The following is a 25743-nucleotide window of genomic DNA, read 5'->3' as shown; positions in this document are numbered from 1 at the left end:
GAAACGTTACTTCCCTCATATACATGCAAAAACTTGAACATTTCCCTTGTTTTAACAAACATGACAGTGGTCACAATTGAATCAGGATTTCCAGATGTACGACAGATATCTAGCTTTGTATTCTTTCATAAAACCCGATACATGATCATGGTTTTATCGTAGGTTTCTCCTGAAATTTTCTAAATGAGACCTCGGTTTTATTCAGACTTCTCTGTATGACAGTCGGACAGATGAACTCGCTTACATTCAATTTCACTGTCATTTGCATGCAAGATGTTGTGACAGACTTTCATCAAAATAACAGAACGGATTTACATTGGATGGAGAATCCAAGTCAAAAATCATTCATTTTCTCTGGTGTTGCAATTGGAGCAGTCATAGGATTGATTCCACTTGTTCCCATGTTGGATCATATTGGGTTACGGTATGAAGATTCACTGACATAGAGAGTACAAAATCTTTCTTTTTCAGAATTACTTTCACTATATTCGGTCTAATATCCGCTGCAAGTTCTCTTCTCTTCCCCCTTGCTGTTTCAATTGGTTTTTATGCTGTCTTTATTGTTCGTATTCTTCAAGGAATTGGAACTTCTATACTCTACACAGTTGTCGCTTATATTCCCGGAATATGGGCTCCAAAAAATGAGATGGGAACTTTTTTGGCAGTTCTTTCATGTGGTTTCCAATTGAGTAATATCATTTGCATGCCTGTTTCTGGAATTCTTTGCGAGTCAGAGTATGGATGGAGACCCATTTATTACATCTTTGGAACCTTGACTGTTTTTGTCTATGTAGCATTTTTTATTTTCTATGCTGATGCTCCCAAGAACCATCATCATGTATCACCGAAAGAACTCAGTTTGATTTGTGCGGAGAAGAAACCAAAACAAGGAAAAGAGAGTGTACCATATAGAGCAATCTGTTCTGATAAATGTGTACTTGCCACGTGGCTCGCTATGTGCGGAAGAAATGTTGCATTCTATGTGTTGATTCTTTATGGACCCACTTATTTGAGAGAAGTATTGCATTTTGATGTAAAGGGAACTGGATGGGCTGCAGCATTACCTTTTGTTTCATGTGCAATTGTCAAATTTGCTTCGGGTCAACTCACGGATAGACTGACCATGTTTTCAGAAAAGGTGCCTTATTCAATGACTATCTGCGTTTTAAAATTGTAATTTTAGACTAAATTTATCACATGTACACTGATCTCAATGGTAGGATTGGCAGCTGGATTTGTGGTGATGTCGATGGTAAATTAAAGTTGCAATATCCAGAAGTATTATTTATATTCAGACGTCTTCTCGGACTATTGCTCAAATATCATACACTTTTGCTGTCACTTTATCTGGTATCACTATTATGGGTACAATAAAATGTTTGCAATTGGTTCGTTTCTTTGCCAGAAACTCGATTAAACTTCATGAATTTCGAATTTCAGCGATGTCAGCAACACGTTCATTTTGCAACTGCAGTAATTGCATTCATGGCTTGTGTCTGGCAATTCGTTGTACCTCTTGGAGTAGGTTATCTGTGTCCAAATAATACTCCTGAAGAATGGTCTTTCTTGTTTTTTATTGTTTCCGGTATTGTTATCGTTGTTAATATTCCATTCCCATTTTTGACGACATCACAAGCTGCGGATTATACAAAACACAAATAAATTACATTTTCTATTGGTTTATCAACAATATTTCAAACGTATTCTTTTGAAAGAAACAGTTATTGTTTTTATACACCGAAAAGTTTCGAAGTTCTACAAAGACAACGACATTTTTCAGTAGAAATACAATTTATTAATTCAATGTTCTGACTTTAAGACGTCCAAGTAATTGCTTTTAATTAAAAATCAACTTTTTACATTTAGATCTTCAAAAAATGAAGAAAAATGAAGGAAAGTTCAGCGAACTTTTAAAGGTGCGTGTCATTTTCAGAGTGGGTCTCGCCACGAAATCAAGGTCGGCAGGCAAGTAGGCACCGCGATTATAGGCCTGGCGACTTTTCAGGCATTTCCAACTTCATTCTTATAATTGTTCGGTTAACGTAGAGACGAATTCCGATTCAATTATTTCGAACAGTGTGATTTTTCGGTTTCAATGGTTTTTATTCAAGGCCCCTTTCTCCCCATCCTATGTATTCTTTGTGTTATTATCTCAATTTTTGAACCTTCCATTCGTACACTTTGTCGTTTTTCTCCCAATCTAACTCGTGTGTTTCTTTTGTTTCTTTTCGCATAGGCCTGTCGCTTACCAGCCTATATTCTCTCACACTCGTACACTCTCTCGCATAGGCCCTTCCAACACATGCCTCGATCGGCCTATTGCATCATCTCGTGTAACGAGAGAGTATATAAGGCGGGCGGGAGACGGGCCTATTTACCTATTTGCCTTACTTTCTAGTGACTGCCTGACCTCGCCGAGCAATGGAGTTGACGTACGATTTGTGGGAGAAAATCTCGTATTCTCTTGCTGACCATCCACCATCACTCTGCCTTCTCTCCAAGTCGTCTGCAAAACTTCGCGATCTCGTCTCATTCGTTATCGGACATTACGAGGTAAGCCTATTGTTTTTCTCAAAATTTTAACCACATTTAGTTCGAGTTTCCACCCTTTTCACACACCTCACTAACACTAAACACAGATTGATAGATGTTAGTAGGCGTTGTGGGAAGGGCGGCGATGACGAGCACATTTGCAAAATAGGGCTTGAATGGGGTTCTTCTCAGGAAACTCTCAAGAAATAGTATATTTATAGGCTCATCTCCATGTCACTTTCCCGAAAGACGAATGTTGCGATCACGCTGAAAAGAGCTCCAAGGAAAAGGTGCAATTCGAGATGATTCTCAATCGAAAAGGAGCCTATCGACGTGGAAAGTGAGTTGAGAAATGTAAAATGAAGAACTACTCTCTTTAAAAGAATACCATTTCTGTGGTTGTTCTCCATTCTTTCTCTTTCCCATAACCTTCGTTTCGTTTTCATCACGAGAATTCTCGCGAGAAAGGCCTTGCACGAGATGACGAAAATGTAATAGGCCTCTTCGCGCCGACCTAACAGAGTGCCTATCTTCCCATCCATCAAAGCACGCACACACCACCCAAACACATGTCGCCTATTACAGAGCTCACTGCCATTCGATTTTCACGTGTATCACCGAGAAGACCGAGGGAGCAATTGAAGACCTGCTCGAGTTGTTTGCTCGAGAGTTAATCACTCTTCGATTCAACAACTTCCCGGAGGATTCTGATGTCTTTACTGTCTTCAACAAGTTCTCACTTCCAAAGTGTGAAGACATCTGCTTCAATGGATCACTTCCAATGCGAAACGGAGTGTTTGATCTGTTCCAATCGTGTCGTAATGTGAAGAGACTTGTCATCAGTAATCCGAACATGAACGCTGATTTCACTCAATTTTGGCCGAAGCTGAAAGGAAGTCGACTCGAGACTCTTGATCTCATGGTGAGTTTATAACTGAAATAAAAGTCGAAAAATAACTGTTTCGTTTTTTGGGACATCGAGTCATTCCACCACTCTTCCACGAAAGAGTTCAAGATGCCACCAAGCTTGAAACAGCTCTTCTTCTGCCCAAAACAAGGAATCGAGTGTCAGCATGCTGAGAACATCGCAACTCTCTTGTATTCTGGAAGTTGGAAACGGGTTTATGTAAGAAATCAGGCTAATTTGAACCTCACCTCGTTTTTTTCTTTTAGATCCATTCGGAAAGCGTTCTCGAGGAAATCAACAAGCGACTCTACAAACCGCTCAAGTCAGTGACCGAGTTCTGCTTCTCCTCGAAAGCTTTCACTGTCGACTACGTCATCTCATTCCTCAAAAAGTGCGATCAAGTCAAGTGCTTCAACTGGTTCGGTCTTCATTCATGCGTTGCTCCAATTGTCATTGCACGTCTTCTGACTGACATTCCACGTAGTATCGTCTTTGGTGGCTGCGTGGCTTGTAAAAGTGGAGAAACCGTTGGAAACGGAGGATTCATGGAGGTCGGCAATCGAGTCGCTGTCGTTCAAGTCACAAAACTTCTGGAGCGCGAGGAGTTCCGAGCTGTCTACGGAAGAACCTTGGCTGATGCAGTGCTGTTCGAGCGTCCCTTCGAGTCCAACTCGGTCTCCGTCATGTACATTCAAAAGAAGGATTCAGTTTGTGGTCCAAACTGTATCGACATTCACGAGATTTCCCAGAAAGCTGGTCTTTTGCTTTAAGCTATTTTAAAATTTTATGTACAATTTTTGTGTTCAAAATGCCTTTAATTAAGTACAACTCTAGTATATGTGCCTTTTTGTCAGTATTTGTTCTTCGACTTGTCATCTGGCCATGTATTGTAATAAACTGATTATGAAACTTCGAAAATCAATTAATCATGTTTTCTTGTTTCTCCTTCTGCGGTTTCATTTCAAAATCCTATTATTTCATAATAATATATATTGCTCATACTCACTAGAGCACCTGCCAGCAGGTTATAAATGCTAAGCGGTTGAAAGAAAGCACTCCACTCTCCATAGAAACGGAGCAGCTTCTTCTCTACATTTGTTGAAAATATACAATCTTTAGTTTTTGCAAAAGCTTTAGTTACTTTGTAGACGTACATCATGATGATGAAGAGAAGAAGAAAAAAGAAAGTCCGATATTTTCCTTTCTTCCAAGAATCACAAACCAGGGAAAAAGACCAAACTTGTGATGTCATAAATTGCGGAAAAAACTACAAAAACTATTAAAGACATCAAAGCTTTCAGTTGGTTTTTTCCCATTTCCTCACCGTCTTTTTGTTTGTTTGCTTTTCTCTAAACTATGAAAAATGAGCTTAAATTGAGTTTTTTGACAGTTTTTTCCGAATTTTTCTACTAAAATTCTAGTGAAATTGTTAAAGGCGTAAAGTTTTTGTAACTGAGATGTTAAAAATCAAGCGTTTTGTCTGAAAACGGCTGCAGGAAAACATTCTTGCACAAAAATTAATTTTCGTCATCCGCGCTCTATCGTCACGCACTAGAGATGAGAGACGCAGCATTTTTTTCATCATTTGTCACTGCTTTTTGAGAATATTTGACCTAGAGAATACCGCCATTATTTCTTTTGGAAACATTTTAACAAACTTTCAGAGAAATCAGATGTCTTTTTCAATTCTCTCAAGGTTGAATAGGTGCGTGCCGTCACCAGCTCTCGCTCAAATCGGCAAACGTTCTTTTTCAAGCAGCAACTTTTCTCAGATTCTCAGGTTAGCCAGCCTCCTTGCGTCTTCTCAGATAGTTATTTCCTGTAACTTCCTTTTCCTCCCATAATAATTATGTTCTTCACGATTTGAAATAGCTCAATTTTTCATATGAACGTGAACTTTTCTCATTTTTCCACGCATTTTCGTGTGAAACAAAAACGTTTCTTTCAGAAGGCCGCCGTCTTCTTCAATTCGATTTCGGTGTGTGCGGAACGTATCGAATTCGAATCCCCTGCCAAAAATGACCGAAGCGGGTAAAAATGTTGTCCTCAAGCGACACGATTTGATAGTCAAAGGAGCACAGGATGCCAGAGAAGTGAGTTTAATTCTTTGTAATCATCGATTTCTATATCTGAATTTCAGTATCGTGGGCTGGAGCTCACAAACGGACTTCGTGTGCTGTTAGTCTCGGATCCGACAACAGACAAGTCTGCTGCTGCTCTCGATGTCAAAGTCGGTCACCTTATGGACCCGTGGGAGCTTCCTGGACTCGCTCATTTTTGTGAGCACATGCTCTTCTTAGGAACTGCTAAATATCCATCTGAAAACGAGTATTCAAAATTTCTTTCTGCACATGCTGGAAGTTCTAATGCATACACCGCAACGGACCATACCAATTATCACTTCGATGTGAAGCCTGAACAACTCTCTGGAGCTCTCGATCGTTTTGTTCAATTCTTCTTGTCTCCACAGTTCACGGAAAGCGCCACTGAACGCGAAGTGTGTGCAGTCGATTCGGAACACTCGAACAACTTGAACAACGACTCTTGGCGCTTTTTGCAAGTCGATCGTTCTCGCTCGAAGCCAGGACATGATTATGGAAAGTTCGGTACAGGAAACAAGCAGACTTTGTTGGAAGATGCTCGCAAGAAGGGAATAGAACCACGTGAAGCTCTTCTGCAATTTCACAAAAAGTGGTACAGCTCGGATATGTGAGTGTTTATGCTTAAACAGACATGATCAATATTTGGATACTTTCAGCATGTCTTGTTGTATTATCGGGAAAGAATCACTCGATGTTCTGGAATCATATTTGGGAACACTGGAGTTCGATGCTATTGAAAACAAGAAAGTGTCGCGTCAAGTGTGGAAAGAGTTCCCATATGGACCAGAGCAACTCGGAAAGAAAGTCGAGGTGGTTCCGATCAAGGACACAAGAATGCTGTCAGTCAGCTTCCCGTTTCCTGATCTCAACAACGAGTATCAATCGCAACCTGGACATTATATATGTGAGTTTTCTTTTATTTTATACTTCATCATTTTATTTCAACATTTCAGCTCACCTTATTGGACATGAAGGGCCTGGATCCTTGCTCTCAGAACTCAAGAGACGTGGATGGGTTAGCTCATTGCAATCCGATAGTCATACTCAAGCAGCTGGATTTGGTGTCTACGCTGTCACCATGGATTTGAGTACTGAAGGACTTGAACATGTCGATGAGATTATTCAATTGCTTTTCAATTACATTGGAATGCTTCAAGCTGCCGGACCAAAGGCATGGATTCATGAAGAGTTGGCAGAGCTCAGCGCTGTAAAATTCCGATTCAAAGATAAGGAACAACCAATGAATATGGCTATCAATGTCGCGTCTAGCCTTCAGTCGATTCCTTTCGAAGATATTTTGTCTTCAAAGTATCTGTTAACCAAATTTGAGCCGGAACGAATTAAAGAGCTGTTAGATATGCTGAAACCGGCTAGCATGTATGTTAGAGTCGTCTCCCAGAAGTTCAAGGGACAAGAAGGAAATACCACTGAGCCTGTTTATGGAACAGAAATCAAAATGATGGATATCGACCAGGAATCCATGCAGAAGTTCGAAAATGCTCTGAAAACCAGCCATCATGCTCTTCATCTCCCCGAGAAGAACGAATACATTGCTACGAAGTTCGACCTGAAGAAGCGTGAAGCGGTGAAAGATGCTCATCCGAGATTGATCAGTGACGATGGTTGGAGTCGAGTCTGGTTCAAGCAGGACGATGAGTACAACATGCCGAAACAAGAGACGAAGCTCGCGTTGACAACTCCAATCGTGGCTCAAAATCCAAGAATGTCCCTTCTTTCAAGCCTTTGGCTGTGGTGTCTCAGTGTAAGTAATCTTTTCACAAAGTATCTGTAGATTTTCTTTCTTCTTTCAGGATACACTCGCCGAAGAAACATATAATGCAGATTTGGCTGGCCTCAAATGTCAGCTCGAATCTAGTCCGTTTGGTGTGCAAATGCGGGTAAGCGGACGACGAGAGCCCGAACGACACGCTTCACTCACCCTGCATGTTTGTGTTTTGTTTTTGTTTTGTCTTTTTACTAACTTCACTCCATGTTCTTATTGTCTTTTAACATTGTTTCGTTAATCTAACCTGATGCTGTAGAAAACTCTTTGGCACTCATTTTATTTTCGTGTTTTTATAGGTCTATGGATATGATGAGAAACAATCCCTATTTGCCAAACATCTGACGAATCGAATGACAAATTTCAAAATCGACAAGACTCGTTTTGACGTTCTTTTCGAATCCCTCAAGAGAGCTCTGACAAATCATGCATTCTCCCAGCCCTATGCTCTCTCACAACACTACAATCAGCTGATCGTATTGGATAAGGTGTGGAGCAAAGAGCAGTTGTTGGCAGTATGCGATAGTGTTACACTGGAAGATGTTCAAGGATTTGCCAAGGAAATGCTCCAAGCTTTCCATTTGGAGCTCTTCGTTCATGGAAATTCGACGGAAAAGGAAGCTATTGAGCTGTCCAAGGAGTTGACAGAAATTGTGAAATCGGTTTCTCCAAATTCGAGACCGCTTTATCGGAATGAGCACAGTCCACGGCGAGAGCTGCAGTTGAACAATGGTGACGAATACGTCTACAGACATCTTCAGAAGACACACGATGTCGGATGTGTTGAAGTTACATATCAAGTTGGAGTTCAAAACACGTATGATAATGCAGTTGTTGGACTCATTGATCAACTGATTAGAGAGCCAGCTTTCAACACTTTGAGAACCAATGAAGCTCTTGGTAATAAAATCATCTTCTTTGAACAGTATTGATTCATTTTTTCAGGTTACATCGTATGGACGGGATCACGTCTCAATTGCGGAACTGTTTCACTCAATGTTATCGTCCAGGGACCAAAGAGTGTCGATCATGTTCTGGAACGCATTGAAGTATTCTTGGAGTCGGTTCGAAAGGAGATCGCTGATATGCCACAAGAAGAGTTTGACAATCAAGTGTCTGGAATGATTGCTCGTCTTGAAGAGAAGCCGAAGACGCTGTCCAGCAGATTCCGTCGATTCTGGAATGAAATCGAGTGTCGTCAGTACAATTTCTCACGCAGAGAGGAAGAAGTCAAAGTACTCAAGTCCATCAAGAAGGATGATGTTCTTGCCCTATTCGATAAGTAAGAAATTTCAGAAATAAAATTCAATGTTATTAATGTTATTTTTCTAGAAAAATCAAGAAAGATGCCGCTGAGCGCCGGAAGCTTGCCATCTTTGTGCACGGAAAGAATGAAGACAAGACAGTGGTGGATGAAGTGATCAAGAAGAACGCTGAAGCCGGAAAGAAGGAGAAAGAAGTGCTCTACTTGGATCAACTTCGCCAATTCTTGCCCCTCTACGGACGACCACAAGCTGCCATTGACCTCAAACCGATTGGTCTTGATCCTCTGGAGCACAAAGATACCTCTGCACCGAAATCGAAGTATTAATTTATCCTCTTCTAGTTTTTAGATATTTTCTTTCTTTACCGTGAGCAATTTCCCCCGGATACTCGTATTTTTTCTCTGTGAGATGCTGTTTTCATGATTGACAACATGATGTTTTCTATTTTATTTTATTAAAGTAAATTGCTAGTCATAAAGTTTTGCGCTTTTTGTCTAAGGTCTTTGAATTTAATTTCTCTGGGTTATGATTTCAGAAATCACTTTCAGCGGGAACCATACATTCTACAAATTATGAATCGGAATTTCCTTTGGCAGTTTGCCAAAACAATACAAATAACCTTTATCTACTTCACCAGATAGTATTATCTATTGATTCTTGCAGGGCGACACATCATTCACATACGAACACTCCAGCGATTTTGAGTTGTATATTACTCACTTTTCCTCCCGTTCCCTTAGATTATTGTCATGCAATTTCTGAGGTTTCCGATTTTAGTCCTGAAAGAAATACTTGGAAATCTAAAACTGGAAGATCTTGTAGTACTATCATCATGCTCTAAACGGACGAATTATTTAATCCAAGCTACCGAGAAGCCTAGATTGAGAAAAATAAAAACTATCATATATGGTTTATCAGATTCTGAATCAATCGATATCTGTGCGAGATCCGACAGTGTTGAAATGTATATCGGTATAGAATATGACGCCTGGGAAAGACTAGATCTTTCTCCAATGGAAGTGTTTGGAATTAGCCGAGTTGACACGTGGCGGTGAGTTATCTCAAATGATTTGTTTTGGTGCTAACTGATAAAGACTTTAAAAAAGATAATAGTAGGAAAAAATAATCGAGTGGATCAGGAGCTCAAAAATACGTACTGATGTACAACAACCTCTAAAAACTTTCAATTGAACTGTTATTTTTCAGGCCGAACAATTTCTCTGAAAAGGAGGAATTCGATACAGTACGGAGAACAATCATCATCGAAGGAATTCACAATTGTTTACTTGATTTATTTGGATCGTCTGTGAATTACGAGATCAGATCATATGATCGTCAATTGCCACCGAGTCTGAAAAATATCAAGAACAGTTATATTGCATCATTTGCTGTAACAGATGCAGAGAAGTTGGAAGCATGTTTCAGAAAATCTCCACATCAAGAATACATTGTACTCGATGGAATGGGTCCACTGAAGTTTTGTCAGAATTCAGTGATTAATCAGACTGAATATTTGATTGTCTCTTGTTTCGAAGCTTGTGGAGATGACATTCTAAGAAGTTTCAAAGGAAAATGTCTCAATTTGATTTCAGTGCATCTTCAACTATCTACAATTACTAAGTTTCTGAACGACTGGAAGTCTGATCTAGGATTCCGAAACTTGAAATTTCTTTCTATTTGTCATTCTTATAACGAAAACTGGGACATTGCCAAAATAATGGAAGATTCTGGTGTTCGACGATTGCTAGACTATAATGTCATCAAATGGAAAGAAAGGTTTGATTATGTTTAATAATACTTCAATGAAGAAGCTCTTCGTTTGATTTTTGAAAAATTTCAACATTTGAGAATTACTAACTAGTAAGTTTCAAAACGATTAGAACTCTAATCACGGATTCCAAAATTTGAATTTTCTTTCAATACATTTTTCTGAAGGCGCGAGTTTAGACATTCTGACGTTCTGAGATCTCGAATCATTTTATTTAAGAAAGTAATTAATAAAGTACCATTACAGAAGATTGTCAACAGTATCAAGTGAGTGGAAAGAATGGAAGGAGAGACGTTTACTTACTCGCAAGTACTTGGATAGAGATTCCGATAGAGAAAGAGCTTTTGTTCATATTTCCCCGAGAGAATTCTATTTTGTTGTCGGGAGTTCAGCCGAAATTAAAAATGGACGTTGGTTCAACTGGTGATAGATTGTGTCTTTGCATAATTTCTTTAGAAAAGGACGTACTCTCTTGGTTTCCTTTGTTTAATAAGTTTATAAAAAGTGTTATATTATTGAACAATGTCTAAAAAAATTCTCGAATAAAAAAAAGTTGGATAAAAATATTTTTTGAAAGCCTCTAAATAAAAGTTTGGAAATCTCTCAATTGGATGAGCGCATCTCGAAAAACCTGCTCTCGGAAAAGAATAATTTTTTGGAAAACCATTTTATTGCTGTGTTTCAATTTTTGTTCAATACCATGTCTATTTCATTACAGTACGAAGAATTTGGAGTAATATCAAAACAAGATTTATTCTCGAGTGTTTTGGGTGAGTTTGCTTCAATATGAAGTGAATATTGGCATCCGAATTAACTTGGATCGGATCAGTCAAATTATAAAAAATAGACAGATAAGATGCATCAAAACCGTATGCATTCAAGAATACATGACACGTAATGTTTCAAATTGAGATCTACATTCTTTCTGGAACAAGAGCACCGAGGCAAGGGGCGACATAATCAGGGACCATATCGTCACGTTCGTTCATCTGATTCTCAATGATATCTTCGATTTGATGACATCCAGACAACACTAACAACGTCTTCATTCCATGATCTCTTCCGAATTTCACATCAGTGTTGGTTCTGGAAAAAGAGAAAATTAATTGAAAGAAAAAGAAAAAGAAATGAAATTACCTGTCACCAATCATCATAGTTCTCGATGGATTGATATTCCACTTCCTCTTGATATAATTGAATGCAGGTGTACATGGTTTTCCAACAGTCAATGGATCTCTTCCAGACGCACATTTAATTGCAGCAACAATTGGTCCAGCATCAGGAATAACCACTTCTGGATTCGGTCCCGGACATGTTTCATCTTCATTCGTAGCCACAAACAGAACGCCTTCTTCTCTCAAATAGTTGGCTGCTTTCATCATTTTCGTATAGTCGAAATGTTTCTCGTAACCAACAACAACTGCTCCAACGTTCTCCTCCAATTTGATATCATACATGAATGCACCATCGATTTCTTGCTTCTTCTCTGGTCCATGTCCGAAATATTCAATGCCCAGTTCATCCATTTCATCACGAAGTCCTTGTTCTCCAATCAAATAAACTCGTTTACCATCCAATCCAGATCTTTGTAATGTGTCAGCAACTACTGCAGCTGGATTCACCAGATTGTTCTTGTTCATTTTCTTCGAATTGTAGCCGAGTTTCGCCAATTTCTTCGCATAGACAGCACGAGATTTGGTGGCATTGTTGGTGAGAACAATGATTTGTTTATTGTGTTTCACGAGGTAATCAATCAGACGAGGAGATCCTGGCATCACTGATTCACCAAGCCAGAGGACACCTGGGAAATTAAAAAAATTTATTTGATCTACCCGACTGACTAGTTAGCTTACCATCAGCATCAAAAATGAATGTGTCGATTGACTTCATAACCTTAGCAAACGAATCTGGACACAGTGGTTTGGTTGATCGGCATTTTGGATCGAGACCAGCTTTCAATGGATGATCCTGCTCACGGAAGAGTTGAAGACTGTCAATGATTGTTGGATACTTCATTTTCTGAAACTAGAGAAATTATAGTTAGGAGTCTTCCATTATTCAAAAAAAAGAATCAAAAAGAAGGAAGTGATATTGAACCTTTGCTGCTGCTGACTCTTTTATACTAGGTGATGGGCGGAGTCAGGGCAAAGAGCACGAAAGAGGCGGGCTGATAGGGAAGGAGACGCAGACAATCAGTGATATATCTGCATCTTTGAAGATGTTCATGGGGGAAAGATGGGACACGGACTGTTCACGTGAATGGAGGAGATAGTGTCGGATGGCTGGTCCGGGGGAAAAAGGAGACGACGGCAAAGTACAGTAGCTATTTTTGGAGATAGTGACTTCTAAAAATGGAGAAGAAAAGTACAATGGATGTCGATGGCAAAGATCAGAATCGGTCAATGACAACAATGAAACAAGGAAGACCATTTTTATAGATTTTCAGATAGAAAATGGATAGACTCTGGCGTGTCGTTAGCGCTTTTCTGTGTGCTAATTTGTATTAATGCTACTCGAAACTGAACGCTATTTTCCAACTTATGGGTTACTGTAGCTACAGTAATCCAAAAGTGGCAGTAACCACCCCCTTCATCTTCAACATCCCCCGATCAAAGTCTCCACTTTGATTTTTTCACCTTTTCCCCCCAGAAAAGACGTAGTTTTTATCACTTTTCTCCGACTCCTCCGTCATTATCACTCCACTTCTAATTTTAAAAAGTCATTCCGACATTCGCTGTCTTATCGTTTTTCTTTCAAAAAGGTTTTAATCGGGTCACATGACTTTTGTCAGAAAAAGCTCAGAAAAAAACTGAACATTGGTGTGAAAAAAGTTCTGTGAATTTCCAAAATAGTAAAATTGAGAATGCTCAAAAAAAAAACACACAAATTGCTATTTTGCTCTCGAAATTCTAAAATAAGGAAGGAAGTACCAGTGGAAAACAATCGACTGTAATCTGTCTGGCTCAGGGTGTAAATAGAAGTATAAATTTACACATCCCACTGGAGGAGACAACGAATAGGTCAAATCTTGTTTTAGTTTGTTCATGTTTTTCGTTGAAATTCAGAAGACAAAGCTTTTTTTCCCTCAGTGTTTCTGAAATTTCATGTACTCAAATTGGCATTTGATCCTTCAACTTTTCCACAACAACAATCCTCCCCTTCCATCTTCCATTCAAATCGTACTATTTAGTAAACATCACTCACTTTCTGACCACCTACGAAATCATTGAACATTTTGAAAATGGGTTGTCCAATACTCTTTGAAGAACCAGCAACTGTCTTTCACATGAACATCACATGAGTCTTCTTTAAAAATTGAGTCTGGCGCAGCGTCTTTTCCCATTAATCGGCGCCCGTCTTGTACATCATCACACATCGCAAAACGTCTGCGTCTCGTTATCTCTAATCAGTATCATTCTTTAAAAGAGCGATGATACACGAGGATCGAATTCATGTGTGTCTGACGTCTCTTGTTCTCTAATTGACCCGCTTATCTTTCTGTTTCTTTAAAGATTGCCCGATGGGAAATAGTGTGGGAGACGGAGAGAGTAGGAGAATCTTTGCAAAAAAAGAAGGAATTGAGAAGAAGGAAAAGAAATCATGATGATCTTTTGAAACGAAAAGATTCGTGCGGATACTGTAACTATTTGATTGGGATTGATGGAAGACGACTTTTGAAGAAGGGGAACAAACAAGAACATGTCATAGTTGTCTATTCTGAGAAGAACAGAATGAGATAAATAAGGGATGGTGTAATGAAGAAGAAGCTATAACACGTTCAATGGTTTGATTTCTTTTTACAACGAAGGGTTCAGGATTATTTACAGTAAGATTATTGAACCGTGTGGTCGGGTGGTCTAGAATATGAATACGGTAGAAATCTCAAAACTTTCGACAGTACAGTATACTTCGGTAAGCAGTATACAACTGGATTCAGAGCTGTAAAAGTAAAGCAGAACGTCTCCTCTACACCATACTACTGTACCGTATGCCTCTCCATTTCTTCCGGCTTCTTTCGGCTTTCTCCAACTGAAAAGGAACTACAGTAACCTGAAAAACACTTCTCATCTCTTCTCTTTTTCCCCATCACACCACAATTCAACCAGACAGTTATTCTTGTTCTCGTTCCCGATCAATCTATCAATGATCTATTTTAACTTCAATTCCGTGTTAGACTTTCCAAAGTGTCATCAGAAATGAAATGGCGTTCAAAGTCAATAACTAACAATCTGAAACAAGTCTGAAACACACTACCAACTATATACCAACACGACCATTTCTCTTCACAGTGTAAAGTACAATTCTTCAATTCAAACTAGATCTTTGTCTCATTTCCTATTATTATTCGTCTCTTCTTTGCTCGGCCTAATTATCTCTGCGTCTCTTCTTCTTTATTATACAGCCTGGTCAAAGATCATGACGTAGCAGGACCGAATTTCGGATCATTTTCGGACGAGAGGCCTGATTCTTATCTCGTCGGTGGCCTAGGCCCAGGATTATGACAGAGAACATTCTGGAAGAAATGAGTGAACACTGGTGAACTAGATTAATCGGTGATCAGAGTATCGCGAAGTGTTCCGTGGGAATGTAGCGGAGAAGGATTACTGTAGAAGAGTCTGGAACCACCGGACTGAATAAAATAACTTGGCTCGTTGGAAAGTGTTTCCTTCAATCTTCTTTGAGTCGAAAACAGATCAAATAATCAGTGACCAGCGATGTTTTTGAACTGAAAAAACATTCCACTAGTACCCAGTGAAGAATACTTCGATCATGAAAACACAAAGAAAAGAACAAAACAGAAAAAAATGGTTTGTGTTTTGTTCATGCCAAACTTGTTTTGGATGTTCCAAAAACACGGATCACTTTCTACGAGGTTGGATGCTGAGATTCAGCAAAATATCTTGATTTGTAGTTGACCAAAATCGGATCAATCCTATTCAAATCTAGAGCGAGAACTAATCTTATGATTTTCAACACTTCTAGACAGTATCCGTTCGGAAACGGATGGTTTTTATTTGGTTAGATTTGTACGCTTCTGGATTTCCAGACAGTTTCAGAACCAATGAGATCATTTTTCACTTTACAACACTTTCGTAAAACATGTTTTCATTTAAAAGTTTCTCTGTTGATAAGAAGTACTACTATTTTCAGATTATACAATATGCACTATCAACATTTTATACTTTGACCACTACCATCAGCTGGTGTTCGATTTTCAAAAATTGTTTTGCTTCGTATCGAAAATTAGTACGAATTTATCAGTGATTACACTGATACGAGGAGAGAGAGAAGGAAGAGAAAGAGCTCACCTGCAAGAGATCTTTGAACAAAAACGTAAAGCTTCGAGATGTTGATGAACGCATTGAAGAAAGGAGGAGGCTGGAAATGGTATTGGTGTTTGATTGTATCGAGGAAAAATTATTTATTTGTTTTGCGGAATATTATTTATGAATTTCCAAATGGAGAGAAAAAGTAGGGAGAACAAAAAACAAAAGGGAACATTTGGAGACATCAAACATATCGATTTCAATTCGAAAAAACAAGAAATGTGTAATACTACAACTTCTTTGTACTCATCTACAATTGCAGTGCTTGATTTACTTTTAGAAGTTCTAGAAAATAATAATAACACAACGAAAATCAATGAGCAAGTGGGTTTATTTTACACTAATGGTGACGCGGAGATCAGGACGAACGGAGGAGCAAACAACTGTTGGGATAAAGTATAACTCACAAATATGTTCTGAAGGACTTTACAAAGTATGACATCACAGTGAGAGCAGGATTCTCAAATTTTCACATTGTCCAGAACAAAATATTCACAAGTTTCTGAGCTTGGCATATGTGCATGGGAGCCGAGGGTTCACGTGAATTTAAAACAAAAAATCTGGAAATCAGGAAAATTCAGCATTATTCTTTTCTTGATTTGTTGAGTTTTCTGACAGCAGATGAGGTCTTTCCAGCATGTTGCATCAGCCGATTCCGAAAAAGTTTGCTTGAAAAGAAACCAATCTGGGTGGAATATCAGCTTCGTGAAGATTCTGAATTTGTTTTCAGATTTTGCTGATTACCAAAAAACCGAGATGCAAGCCTTTCATGTCATATTCATTCCACAAACATAATCACATTCCTTCAAGCTTTTCATTCCAAGTTCATTATTTTATTCTACTTTTCAATATTGAACTCTATTCATTTGTTCCAATGATTCCCAGTTGTTTTTTTCTCCTTGGGGAACCCCATCTGTTCAATGTTCACGTGAACATCTTTAGAAGTGTTCGTTCCATCTATATTTAGTCTCTCTTCCCAAAGAACAAAACCTGCCCTGTCTGCGTCTCCTCATCTCTTCCCACTATCGCTATCATCATCTTCATTGGTCGATGACGTCTTGATACTGCCCTTTCTCTTTCGTTTTCTGCTCTGATCACTTGACTCCGCCCCCTTCACAGGTATAAAAGGGAATCGTGGATGGATCGAAAAGTATCACTTGTTGTGAACACATTCTTGAAAAGAAACTTTTGAGTTCTATCTCGAGCATTCGAAATGAAGCTGAAAATCAATTCCCCACTCCCTTCCCCAGTTGATTCTGATACTGAGAATGACATTCCAAAACTGAAATTCCCCGAATCTCGTATTCATTCTGGATTGAATCCAAACTGCAGATCCACTATTCCCCTCTGTCCAAAGTCCTTCTCCAAGGTTATGAAGTCAATCGACACTTTCATTTTTGATGCTGATGGTAAGCTAACTAGTCAGTCGGGTAGATCAAATAAAATTCTTTAATTATCCAGGTGTCCTCTGGCTTGGTGAATCAGTGATGCCAGGATCTCCTCGTCTGATTGATTACCTAGTGAAACACAATAAACAAATCATTGTTCTCACCAACAATGCCACCAAATCTCGTGCTGTCTATGCGAAGAAATTGGCGAAACTCGGCTACAATTCGCAGAAAATGAACAAGAACAATCTGGTGAATCCAGCTGCAGTAGTTGCTGACACATTACAAAGATCTGGATTGGATGGTAAACGAGTTTATTTGATTGGAGAACAAGGACTTCGTGATGAAATGGATGAACTGGGCATTGAATATTTCGGACATGGACCAGAGAAGAAGCAAGAAATCGATGGTGCATTCATGTATGATATCAAATTGGAGGAGAATGTTGGAGCAGTTGTTGTTGGTTACGAGAAACATTTCGACTACACGAAAATGATGAAAGCAGCCAACTATTTGAGAGAAGAAGGCGTTCTGTTTGTGGCTACGAATGAAGATGAAACATGTCCGGGACCGAATCCAGAAGTGGTTATTCCTGATGCTGGACCAATTGTTGCTGCAATTAAATGTGCATCTGGAAGAGATCCATTGACTGTTGGAAAACCATGTACACCTGCATTCAATTATATCAAAAGGAAGTGGAATATCAATCCATCGAGAACTATGATGATTGGTGACAGGTAATTTCATTTCTTTTTCTTTCAATTAATTCTCTCTTTTTCCAGAACCAACACTGATGTGAAATTCGGAAGAGATCATGGAATGAAGACGTTGTTAGTGTTGTCTGGATGTCATCAAATCGAAGATATCATTGAGAATCAAATGAATGAACGTGACGATATGGTCCCTGATTACGTCGCCCCTTGCCTCGGTGCTCTTGTTCCAGAGACCAATCAAGTCTACTACTAAATTACTGTATTTTCACTTTCTAAGTTTACGAGTAATTGTACATTAATCCTGCGAGTTACATGACATGTTCGATAATCGAATGTACTTATGTTTTTTGTGTAAAGAATAAACATTTCAACTTGAAATTTGGATTTTTAAAGAAGAAAGTGACAGAAGCATCTTTTCGCAAACTGTCAACTAATTGATCTAGCAGAATTCTAGTCTCAACATTTTTTAAAGCGCCAAATCTTTTTCAAGTTATTACTGATGGAAAGAAGAATTGTATGAATCGTTCAAAAGTGCAAAACCACTAACAAATGTGATCAACACAGAAGATTTACTAAGCAGAGAAACTTTAGCCATGAAAATAAAGTTTCGAATCACGGTTTCATCTCCAATTTTATGAAGAAAAAATACAGAAATAGTTCATACAATAAAAATTATTTACATTTATTTCTAAAATAATTACAATCTCGATTTCAGTTCAATCTTTGCAATAGTCTCCAAATGCACTGCATCTGGTCCATCTGCCACACGAAGAGACCTCGCCCACACATAAAATGAAGCCAATGGAGTAAATGGAGTGAGTCCTCGAGCACCTTGTTGTTGCATTGCTCTGTCGATCACATTGATTGCCATGTTTGGAGCAACGACTTTGATCATCGCGATTTCAGATTTCGCTTCTTTTGGTCCAACTGTGTCAATCATATGAGCAGCTTTAAGAACGAGGAGTCTTGCTTGCTCGACTTCACATCTCGATAGTGCCAATTCTTTTCGTAGACTGTCGAATTGAACTAGTTTTCTGCCGAATGCAACTCGAGTCATCAACTGAAAATGGAAAAGATTATTTAATATTTTCTTTATGAACAATAACTCACTCTATCCTTCATCACATCAATTGCTCTCTCCGCGTGTCCAATCAATCTCATTGCATGATGAATTCTTCCTGGTCCGAGTCTTCCTTGTGCAATCTCAAACCCTCTTCCTTCTCCCAAAAGCATATTTTCCACTGGAACTCTAACATTTGTGAATGTTATCTCAGGGTGGGCTCCAGGAGCATCTTGCGATCCAAATACATGAGTGTTTCTCACAATTTTAACACCTTCTGTCTGCATTGGAACCAGAATCATAGATTGTTGAAAGATTCGTGACTTCTTCGGTCCAGCGACTTGCCCCATGAACACACAAATTCGACATCTTGGATGCGATGCATTGGAAATGAACCATTTACGAGCATTGATGACATATTCGTTGCCAATTCGGACAATGGAACCCTAAAAATGTTGGAGAAAATTAGGATAAATCAGGCTGAAAACTCACTTGAATATTAGTTGCATCACTACTTGCCACATCAGGTTCAGTCATTGCAAAACAACTTTTGGTCTCTCCATTCAACAACGGAACCAACCATTTTTTCTTCTGTTCCTCGTTTCCATATTTGATCAGAACTTCCATATTTCCAGTATCCGGAGCCTGACAATTGAAGACTTCCGGTGCAAAAATACTTCTTCCCATGAGTTCACAAATATGTGCATATTCCACATTTGTCAATCCTTTTCCATATTTTTTATCTGGATCGATATGCTCAGAGATAAAAAGATTCCAGGCTCCCAATGACTTGGCTTTCTCTTTCAACTTCTCAATTTTTGGATGTGGAATTGTCCATCTGTGAGGCCCCTCTTCATAGTATTCCATTAATTCAAGCTCCAGTGGAATGACGTCATTATGAACAATATCTCGGACAATTTCATAGTATTTCTGAGCTTTTGCAGACATTCCAGACGGGATTATAGTCAATTGACCGTAGGATTTCGAAGCATGAAGTTTAGAAATCATTTGATTTCCTTCTGCAGCCAACTTTCTCACGAGTGGTCCCAACATTGCAGCTTCGGTAGACGACGCATTTTTCAGCTGGGATCTCATATAGACTCCTTGAACAATACTCGCAAACCGGAACACTACAAATGCCATGTAATAAGTCCAGAGTTCCGGATCTACCACAGGAGTATTGGTATACTTTGAATAGAGTTCCAAACACTCCTTGATTGTTGGGATTCCCATTCTGTGGAGATCTGATTCACTGTGATCTCCGATTCCAGGTAGAAGTTTCATTCGATTTGGAACATAATAGACGAAAAGGAAGGTAGCGAGGTCAGAGAGTGGATCCCCAATTGTTGATAGTTCCCAGTCGAGAACGCCTTTCACTTTAATTTCATTCTCCTCCAAAATCAAATTGTCGACTCGGAAATCTCCATGAACAATCGTGGATTTTCCACTTTTCGGAAGATTTTCCTTAAGGTAAGCCTCCAGTTTATCCATTTCTGGAATCTCCTCCGTCTTTGACATCTTGTATGCATCTGACCAACGTTTCAGGTTTCGCTCCATGTATCCGTCTGAAAAAAGATAATTATTTTAAGGTAAATGTCTTCAAATACTAACCAGATCTTCCGAAATCCTTCAATCCCACTTTCTCAAAATCAACCGAATGAATTGTAGCAAGTGTTCTCAATGCTTCCTCGTAAACTCTTCTTCTCTCTGGAGGCGTCAATTCAGAAAGTGACGGATTCAAGAAGATTCTTCCTTTTTGATATTGCATCAAGTAGAAAGGAGTGTCGAGAGTTCTACAATAATTGATTTTTATGATACAATGTCAATGGAAATCCTCACTTTTCATCATAAAGAATAGTTCTGGGTAGTGGAACAAGCCCTTGAAGAGCATTCATGATTTTGAATTCTCGATCAACTTGATGAGCTTTTGGAAGAAGATTTCCACTTGGTTTCTTTCTCAAAACGTATTGAGATCCTTTAGTAGTTTGGATATAGTAAGTTGGGTTGGATTGGCCATGTCGGAACTTTCGAATCGTGGTTACTTTGTTGTCAGATGATGTGCTTCTAGTGATGAGTTCATTTACTTTTTCGACTGGGAGCACTTCTCCTATAACGAAAAGAACCTTTAGGTGCATTCTAGACAAGTTGAAATAAAAATTATGAAATGTTTCCTGAGAAAACTTTTAGTAAACACAAAGCTAGCTAATCTCAGCTAGTAGTAAATCTTTGTGAATACAAGAAAGCAAGTGATAAAATAAAAACTATTTATGTGTGCAAAAAAACTATGTGAAGTTAGTGAATTTATAAGAATTTGAAAATTCAATTACTTGGAATACAATCTCTTGTTTCCGCTGGATGAGTAAAATCAAGTTTCAAAACATTTCCAAGATCTTGAATAGCTTGTTGACTGTTCACCACTTTGATCGTAGTGATTCCAAGTGCTCTAGCTGGTTTGAGATTCGGACCAAGGTCATCAAGGAAGACACATTCAGATGGTTGAAGCTGAAAGGTTCTATGATTAGAGATGAAACATTTCAGGTGAAATGTACCTTATTTCTCTCCAATGCCAATTGATAAATTTGAACTTCTGGTTTACGAAGACCAATACGACACGACTCCAGAACGTCGTCAAAAAGAAGAGGAACCTCCAGAGGGATCGTCGGTATAAGTTTTGCACGATCAGTAAAGAAGTTGTTGGTGATGAGAATAGTACGGTAACCAGCGAGACGGAGAGACTAAAAAGTTTGAATAAATTTGATTAGAAGGGGTTCGAGGGTAACCTTCACAAGTGCAACCATTTCCGGGAGAAGAGTGGAATGAGCGATTTGACCACTGATCTCGACAAAGATAGGAAGGACATCTCCGACTCGGTTGTTCTGAATTACAGTTTATGAATTGCGGTACTAATTCTGTAACTCTTCTCATATTTTCAGTTTTTAAAAAAGTTGTTTTTTTTTCAAACATCTCAGTCACAAAAACTATAAAAGTCGGCGAACTTTTGTACATTGACACCTGTTCTGATAAGGAAAACTAAAGTTTACCTGAAAGTTGTAAACATGAGTGAAAAGTGGATCAAGATCCTCTGCAGTCAATTGTCCGATTTCGAATAATTTGAAATGGCAATAAAAATCCAAACTGAGAATCGTCTCCACAACTGAACCATCTCGAAGATTGTGCGCACGTTCAACGGCTGAAAAGTACTTTTATATTTCTATTTTTCAAAATAAAAACTTACTCTTCCAATAATGCATTGGAGCCGGTAGAAGTACACCGCCCATGTCGAAAATTACAGCCTTGATGGTCATTTTTCCTGGAACTTTGATTGTTGAGAAAATGAGTTCAAGAATAAAAAATAACGATCGAATGAAAGGAAAGAACAAAATAGATAGCACGCGTTGGGGGATGGCAAAGAAAACGGTCAATATGATAAGAATACGAGGTGGGGTACATTGTAGTCGAGAAATATAGAACATCTAAATGAAGATGGGTAGAAGTGGGTAGAGTGTGGTGTCTTTTTGAAATGATTCTTTTGATTTTTAGCGGAAAAGATGTACCGTATCCGAAAACTAAATCTTTTAAATCTAGAACGAACATCTGAAACGAAATCTCAGAACTGGAGCGTTTCTGGTAATTTGAACGCTTTGTACTTTGTCCGGAAATTCGAAAAAGAATGATTAGAAGTTGAAAATTTTCTTCGATGTGAGAGGGAATTAGCGCTCGAATTCATTGGGAAAATGATAAAAATTACAGGCGCATGGTCATTGTGAGCACCTACAGTACCATTATTAACAAATGATGCCGATTTAGAGCGTAAATACAAATTAGATGTTTTCAAGAACTTCATAACCACTTCAATGAAAATTCCTGATTTCTAATTTGAACTCTAAATATTTGTTGAGATATTCTGTTAGAAGAGATAAATACGGTATTCAGTCTCTGAAAACATTGAAAGAATTGAAAAGTAATAGCAAAGTGACACGATAACATGAAGAATCAGATCCAATGAGACCGCTGTCAGGCTCTTAGAATGACATTTCATTTTTCTCACCTGAAAATAAAAATTGTGGGTTAGACGGAATGGTAAAAAACTACCAATACCAATCACAAGTATTAGTTCACGAAATTGTTCCGAACAGGTAGATTTTCGAAACTGGTATAGTGCATATATGAATAAACCTTTTCCAGATAGTTTGGTATCTGTTCCAAACATTTTTCCAGCTCCAAATGATGTTTCTCTCTCTCATACACTATAGTTCCCATTGGTTTTTGAAATTTAACCGATGTTTTTCCCTTTTTTTCTCTTAAAACTTCAATTTCGATGTTTGACCAACCACCATTTAATTTCACACATATCCTCCGTTCAGTGACCTTCGACCCTGAAAACTTTCATTTGAAACCAATTGAATTGGCCCCATCTCCGGGACAAACCCCAATAACAACATTTAATTTTGCTCCTTCTTGTCTTCTTGCTCGTGCTTCAATGCAATTTATATCTATTCTATTCCCCCATTTCTTTGGTGTCTCCTTTTCCGTCGATCGTGGTCCTGCCTGCATCATAATTAAATTTACGTTCCTTCACAAACACATCTTCATATTTTATATGCACCATTTACGTCATTTGTATATTTTTCTCAATATTCTGAAATTCTGTTAAATATTTATTTAATGTCAAAACATTAGGAGGGCCTCCCTCAGGTTCAAGAATCATGGAACATATCCGGCACGTCTGTGACATATAAGTTTCGGGTGTTGGACAGATTGGCGTGGGCTCAAATTTCTGGTTTTCGAACCTCAGGCACCGGAAATTGAGAATTGGAATATCCGGATGGCACATGTGATATTTTATGAAAATGAATAAAAAAAGAAACTCGAAAATACAAATTCAATTAGATTTTTATCATTTCCGGTGGTTTTTTGAGTAGAAATAGAAACTTGAATAATCGAATATTTCGGTAATAAATTTAATGATCACTGATCAAATTCCGCTGCGCAGAATATCAGAATCTGAAGTTTCGGAGAATAAAATATGAGAATTTTCGAGTATTCTCACCAGAAATGCATTCCAAACTCTTCTTTTATTTTCTTTTCAATAGAAATTCATGGTGAGAACTTGAGATCCTAATAGCTCAGTTTCCAAGAAGTTTCATGAATTTTAAGAAAGACTTTATTCTGTTTTTCGGAGATGTTTCAACCTTCTGACCACTGGATAATTTCGTTTTCTCATCCGACTTCTTCCTCCTTTTTCAAATTGCGCATCACTTGATTCTTGGCCACTTCAGACAACTCTTTTCCTAATTTTAGAGACGATGTTCCTCAAAAACAGGGAGTCTCGTGAGCAGTTGGATTAGTTAATTTTCTGTGTTTCTTCCCCCGTTGCGTCATCAAAAACTTCCCAAAGTTTCGTTTTGTTCGTTGATCCACAAATATTCAGGTATGCACGTTTTATATACATATCTGATATATTGAATAGATAAACAGATATCTCGAATTTCAATGATATCAGAATTTGAGTTGGATGTACACGAGTCATGTGACTTAAGTCACTTGGAAGCAGGCTTGGTCGAGGTCGGGAAATCGGGATACTCGATTTCCCGATTTTCCCGACTTTTTTCGGGAAAATTTCCCGACGGGAAATTTCCCGAAAAAAAATCGGGAATTTTTTCCCGACGGGAAATTTCCAGAAGCAGAACGTCTGTTCTAGTCGCCAAATACTGTTTTGATGATATAAAGTTATTGAGCGCTGAGAGATGTTTCTTCAGCAAAACGGGAGATTGATGGGGTTCCAACCTCAACAAACGAATTTTTTGTTATTGAATAAGTTTTTATTGCTAGCATTGATGATGAAAATAAAAAATGTGGAAAAATACGCATTTTTGAGTCATTAAATGTTCGTTTTCGAAAATTCTCGAATTTCTCGAAAAATTCCCGATTTTCCCGAAAAAAAAAGTCGGGAAAAAAACCGGGAACCCGATTTCCCGAAAATATTTTTCGGGAAATTTTTCGGGTTCCCGATTTCCCGAAAAAAAATTTCGGGAAATTTTTTTGTTCCCGATTTTCCCGAAAAGTTTTTCCCGACCAAGCCTGCTTGGAAGATATCTGGAAATAGAAATTGTTTCGTGGGTTGCAAAAACTGATTTTCGGAGAGAGAAGCGGGAATCGAAAGATCAGTTTGGATCTAAGAAACAACTACAAATGCTTGTTTTCACTTTTCAAGAGGTTTTGCAAAATTTAAGTACAACAAAATAAAGTCATTTTGTGATAAATTTATTTCACGATCGGAAAAACTTGATTTCTTGCAGATGGTTTAGAAACCCAAACGGTCAGAAATTCAGTCTCGAAGTGTTGATAGGTTTACAGTTTTATGAAGATGCACATTTTTAATATATCAATTAACAAATTTATTACACTTCCAGAAAGGAAATTTCCTAGGCTAACAAACCGAACAGCCTAGATATCATGTATTCGGCACCGAGCCTTTTTGAGATCTTTCATTCCAAAACTGTAACGGTCTTCTTAACAAGGAAGTCGCATTTCAAGTCACTGAACTTCTATTCGTTCCAACTGAAACTACTTTTACTTTTATAGTTAGTTTATTTCTTCGTGACCTCTCTAATCGCCCTCCAAGAAACTCAATCCGAAATTGAACTCATCTAACTTCCCTACCTAAATCCCAATACCCATATCATCACATTTCGTTCCCGAAACATCAAATATTTTCTCTTTCATCTCCCCCACTCCTTCCCCCACCAAATCGTCATCAATCCCACACATTCCGCCAAAATGCTAATCCATTAATTGTGCTCCCCGCCCGTCTTCGGATTAGTCTACCTATTGTCTGTGGTGTCTTCTTTTCGAGAAAACGTGATTGTGTCATGAACCTGTACCTTCTCAATTGTTT

The 25743-nt window shown here is 38.4% G+C and overlaps 7 protein-coding genes across 7 annotated transcripts; 5 read left to right on the top strand and 2 right to left on the bottom strand.

Moving 5' to 3' along the window:
- Nucleotides 1–60: 60 nt before the first annotated feature.
- GCK72_017805 (uncharacterized protein) lies at nt 61–1662 on the top strand (the record flags this gene model as incomplete). Its single annotated transcript, XM_003112557.2, has 6 exons — nt 61–158; nt 206–424; nt 472–1138; nt 1184–1252; nt 1296–1388; nt 1441–1662. The coding sequence occupies 6 exons, from the start codon at nt 61–63 to the stop codon at nt 1660–1662; spliced, it is 1368 nt and encodes a 455-aa protein (XP_003112605.2).
- A 759-nt stretch (nt 1663–2421) lies between these two features.
- Nucleotides 2422–4209, top strand: GCK72_017804 (uncharacterized protein; the record flags this gene model as incomplete). The annotated part of the gene is made up of 5 exons (XM_053732262.1): nt 2422–2553; nt 2754–2872; nt 3118–3454; nt 3548–3658; nt 3706–4209. The coding sequence occupies 5 exons, from the start codon at nt 2422–2424 to the stop codon at nt 4207–4209; spliced, it is 1203 nt and encodes a 400-aa protein (XP_053581175.1).
- A 903-nt stretch (nt 4210–5112) lies between these two features.
- Nucleotides 5113–8915, top strand: GCK72_017803 (uncharacterized protein; the record flags this gene model as incomplete). The annotated part of the gene is made up of 9 exons (XM_053732261.1): nt 5113–5219; nt 5388–5532; nt 5580–6148; nt 6198–6445; nt 6495–7303; nt 7353–7439; nt 7624–8224; nt 8270–8606; nt 8657–8915. 9 exons carry the CDS (start codon nt 5113–5115, stop codon nt 8913–8915), a joined length of 3162 nt encoding a protein of 1053 aa, XP_053581174.1.
- A 636-nt stretch (nt 8916–9551) lies between these two features.
- On the top strand, nt 9552–10784 carry GCK72_017802 (uncharacterized protein; the record flags this gene model as incomplete). The annotated part of the gene is made up of 3 exons (XM_003112780.2): nt 9552–9640; nt 9796–10365; nt 10604–10784. 3 exons carry the CDS (start codon nt 9552–9554, stop codon nt 10782–10784), a joined length of 840 nt encoding a protein of 279 aa, XP_003112828.2.
- Nucleotides 10785–11271: 487 nt separating this feature from the next.
- GCK72_017801 (uncharacterized protein) lies at nt 11272–12373 on the bottom strand (the record flags this gene model as incomplete). Its single annotated transcript, XM_053732260.1, has 3 exons — nt 11272–11443; nt 11495–12158; nt 12211–12373. 3 exons carry the CDS (start codon nt 12371–12373, stop codon nt 11272–11274), a joined length of 999 nt encoding a protein of 332 aa, XP_053581173.1.
- Nucleotides 12374–16897: 4524 nt separating this feature from the next.
- On the top strand, nt 16898–18038 carry GCK72_017800 (uncharacterized protein; the record flags this gene model as incomplete). The annotated part of the gene is made up of 3 exons (XM_003112307.2): nt 16898–17093; nt 17146–17809; nt 17855–18038. 3 exons carry the CDS (start codon nt 16898–16900, stop codon nt 18036–18038), a joined length of 1044 nt encoding a protein of 347 aa, XP_003112355.2.
- A 444-nt stretch (nt 18039–18482) lies between these two features.
- On the bottom strand, nt 18483–22150 carry GCK72_017799 (uncharacterized protein; the record flags this gene model as incomplete). Its single annotated transcript, XM_003112433.2, has 10 exons — nt 18483–18845; nt 18896–19291; nt 19338–20410; nt 20457–20638; nt 20685–20952; nt 21173–21347; nt 21395–21580; nt 21626–21721; nt 21887–22035; nt 22081–22150. 10 exons carry the CDS (start codon nt 22148–22150, stop codon nt 18483–18485), a joined length of 2958 nt encoding a protein of 985 aa, XP_003112481.2.
- Nucleotides 22151–25743: the final 3593 nt, after the last annotated feature.

The sequence above is a fragment of the Caenorhabditis remanei genome, chromosome V, assembly GCF_010183535.1.
Source record: "Caenorhabditis remanei strain PX506 chromosome V, whole genome shotgun sequence".
Lineage (NCBI taxonomy): Eukaryota > Metazoa > Nematoda > Chromadorea > Rhabditida > Rhabditidae > Caenorhabditis > Caenorhabditis remanei.
Note: the sequence above shows the minus strand (reverse complement) of the source record. Positions and strands in the feature narration are given on the sequence as shown.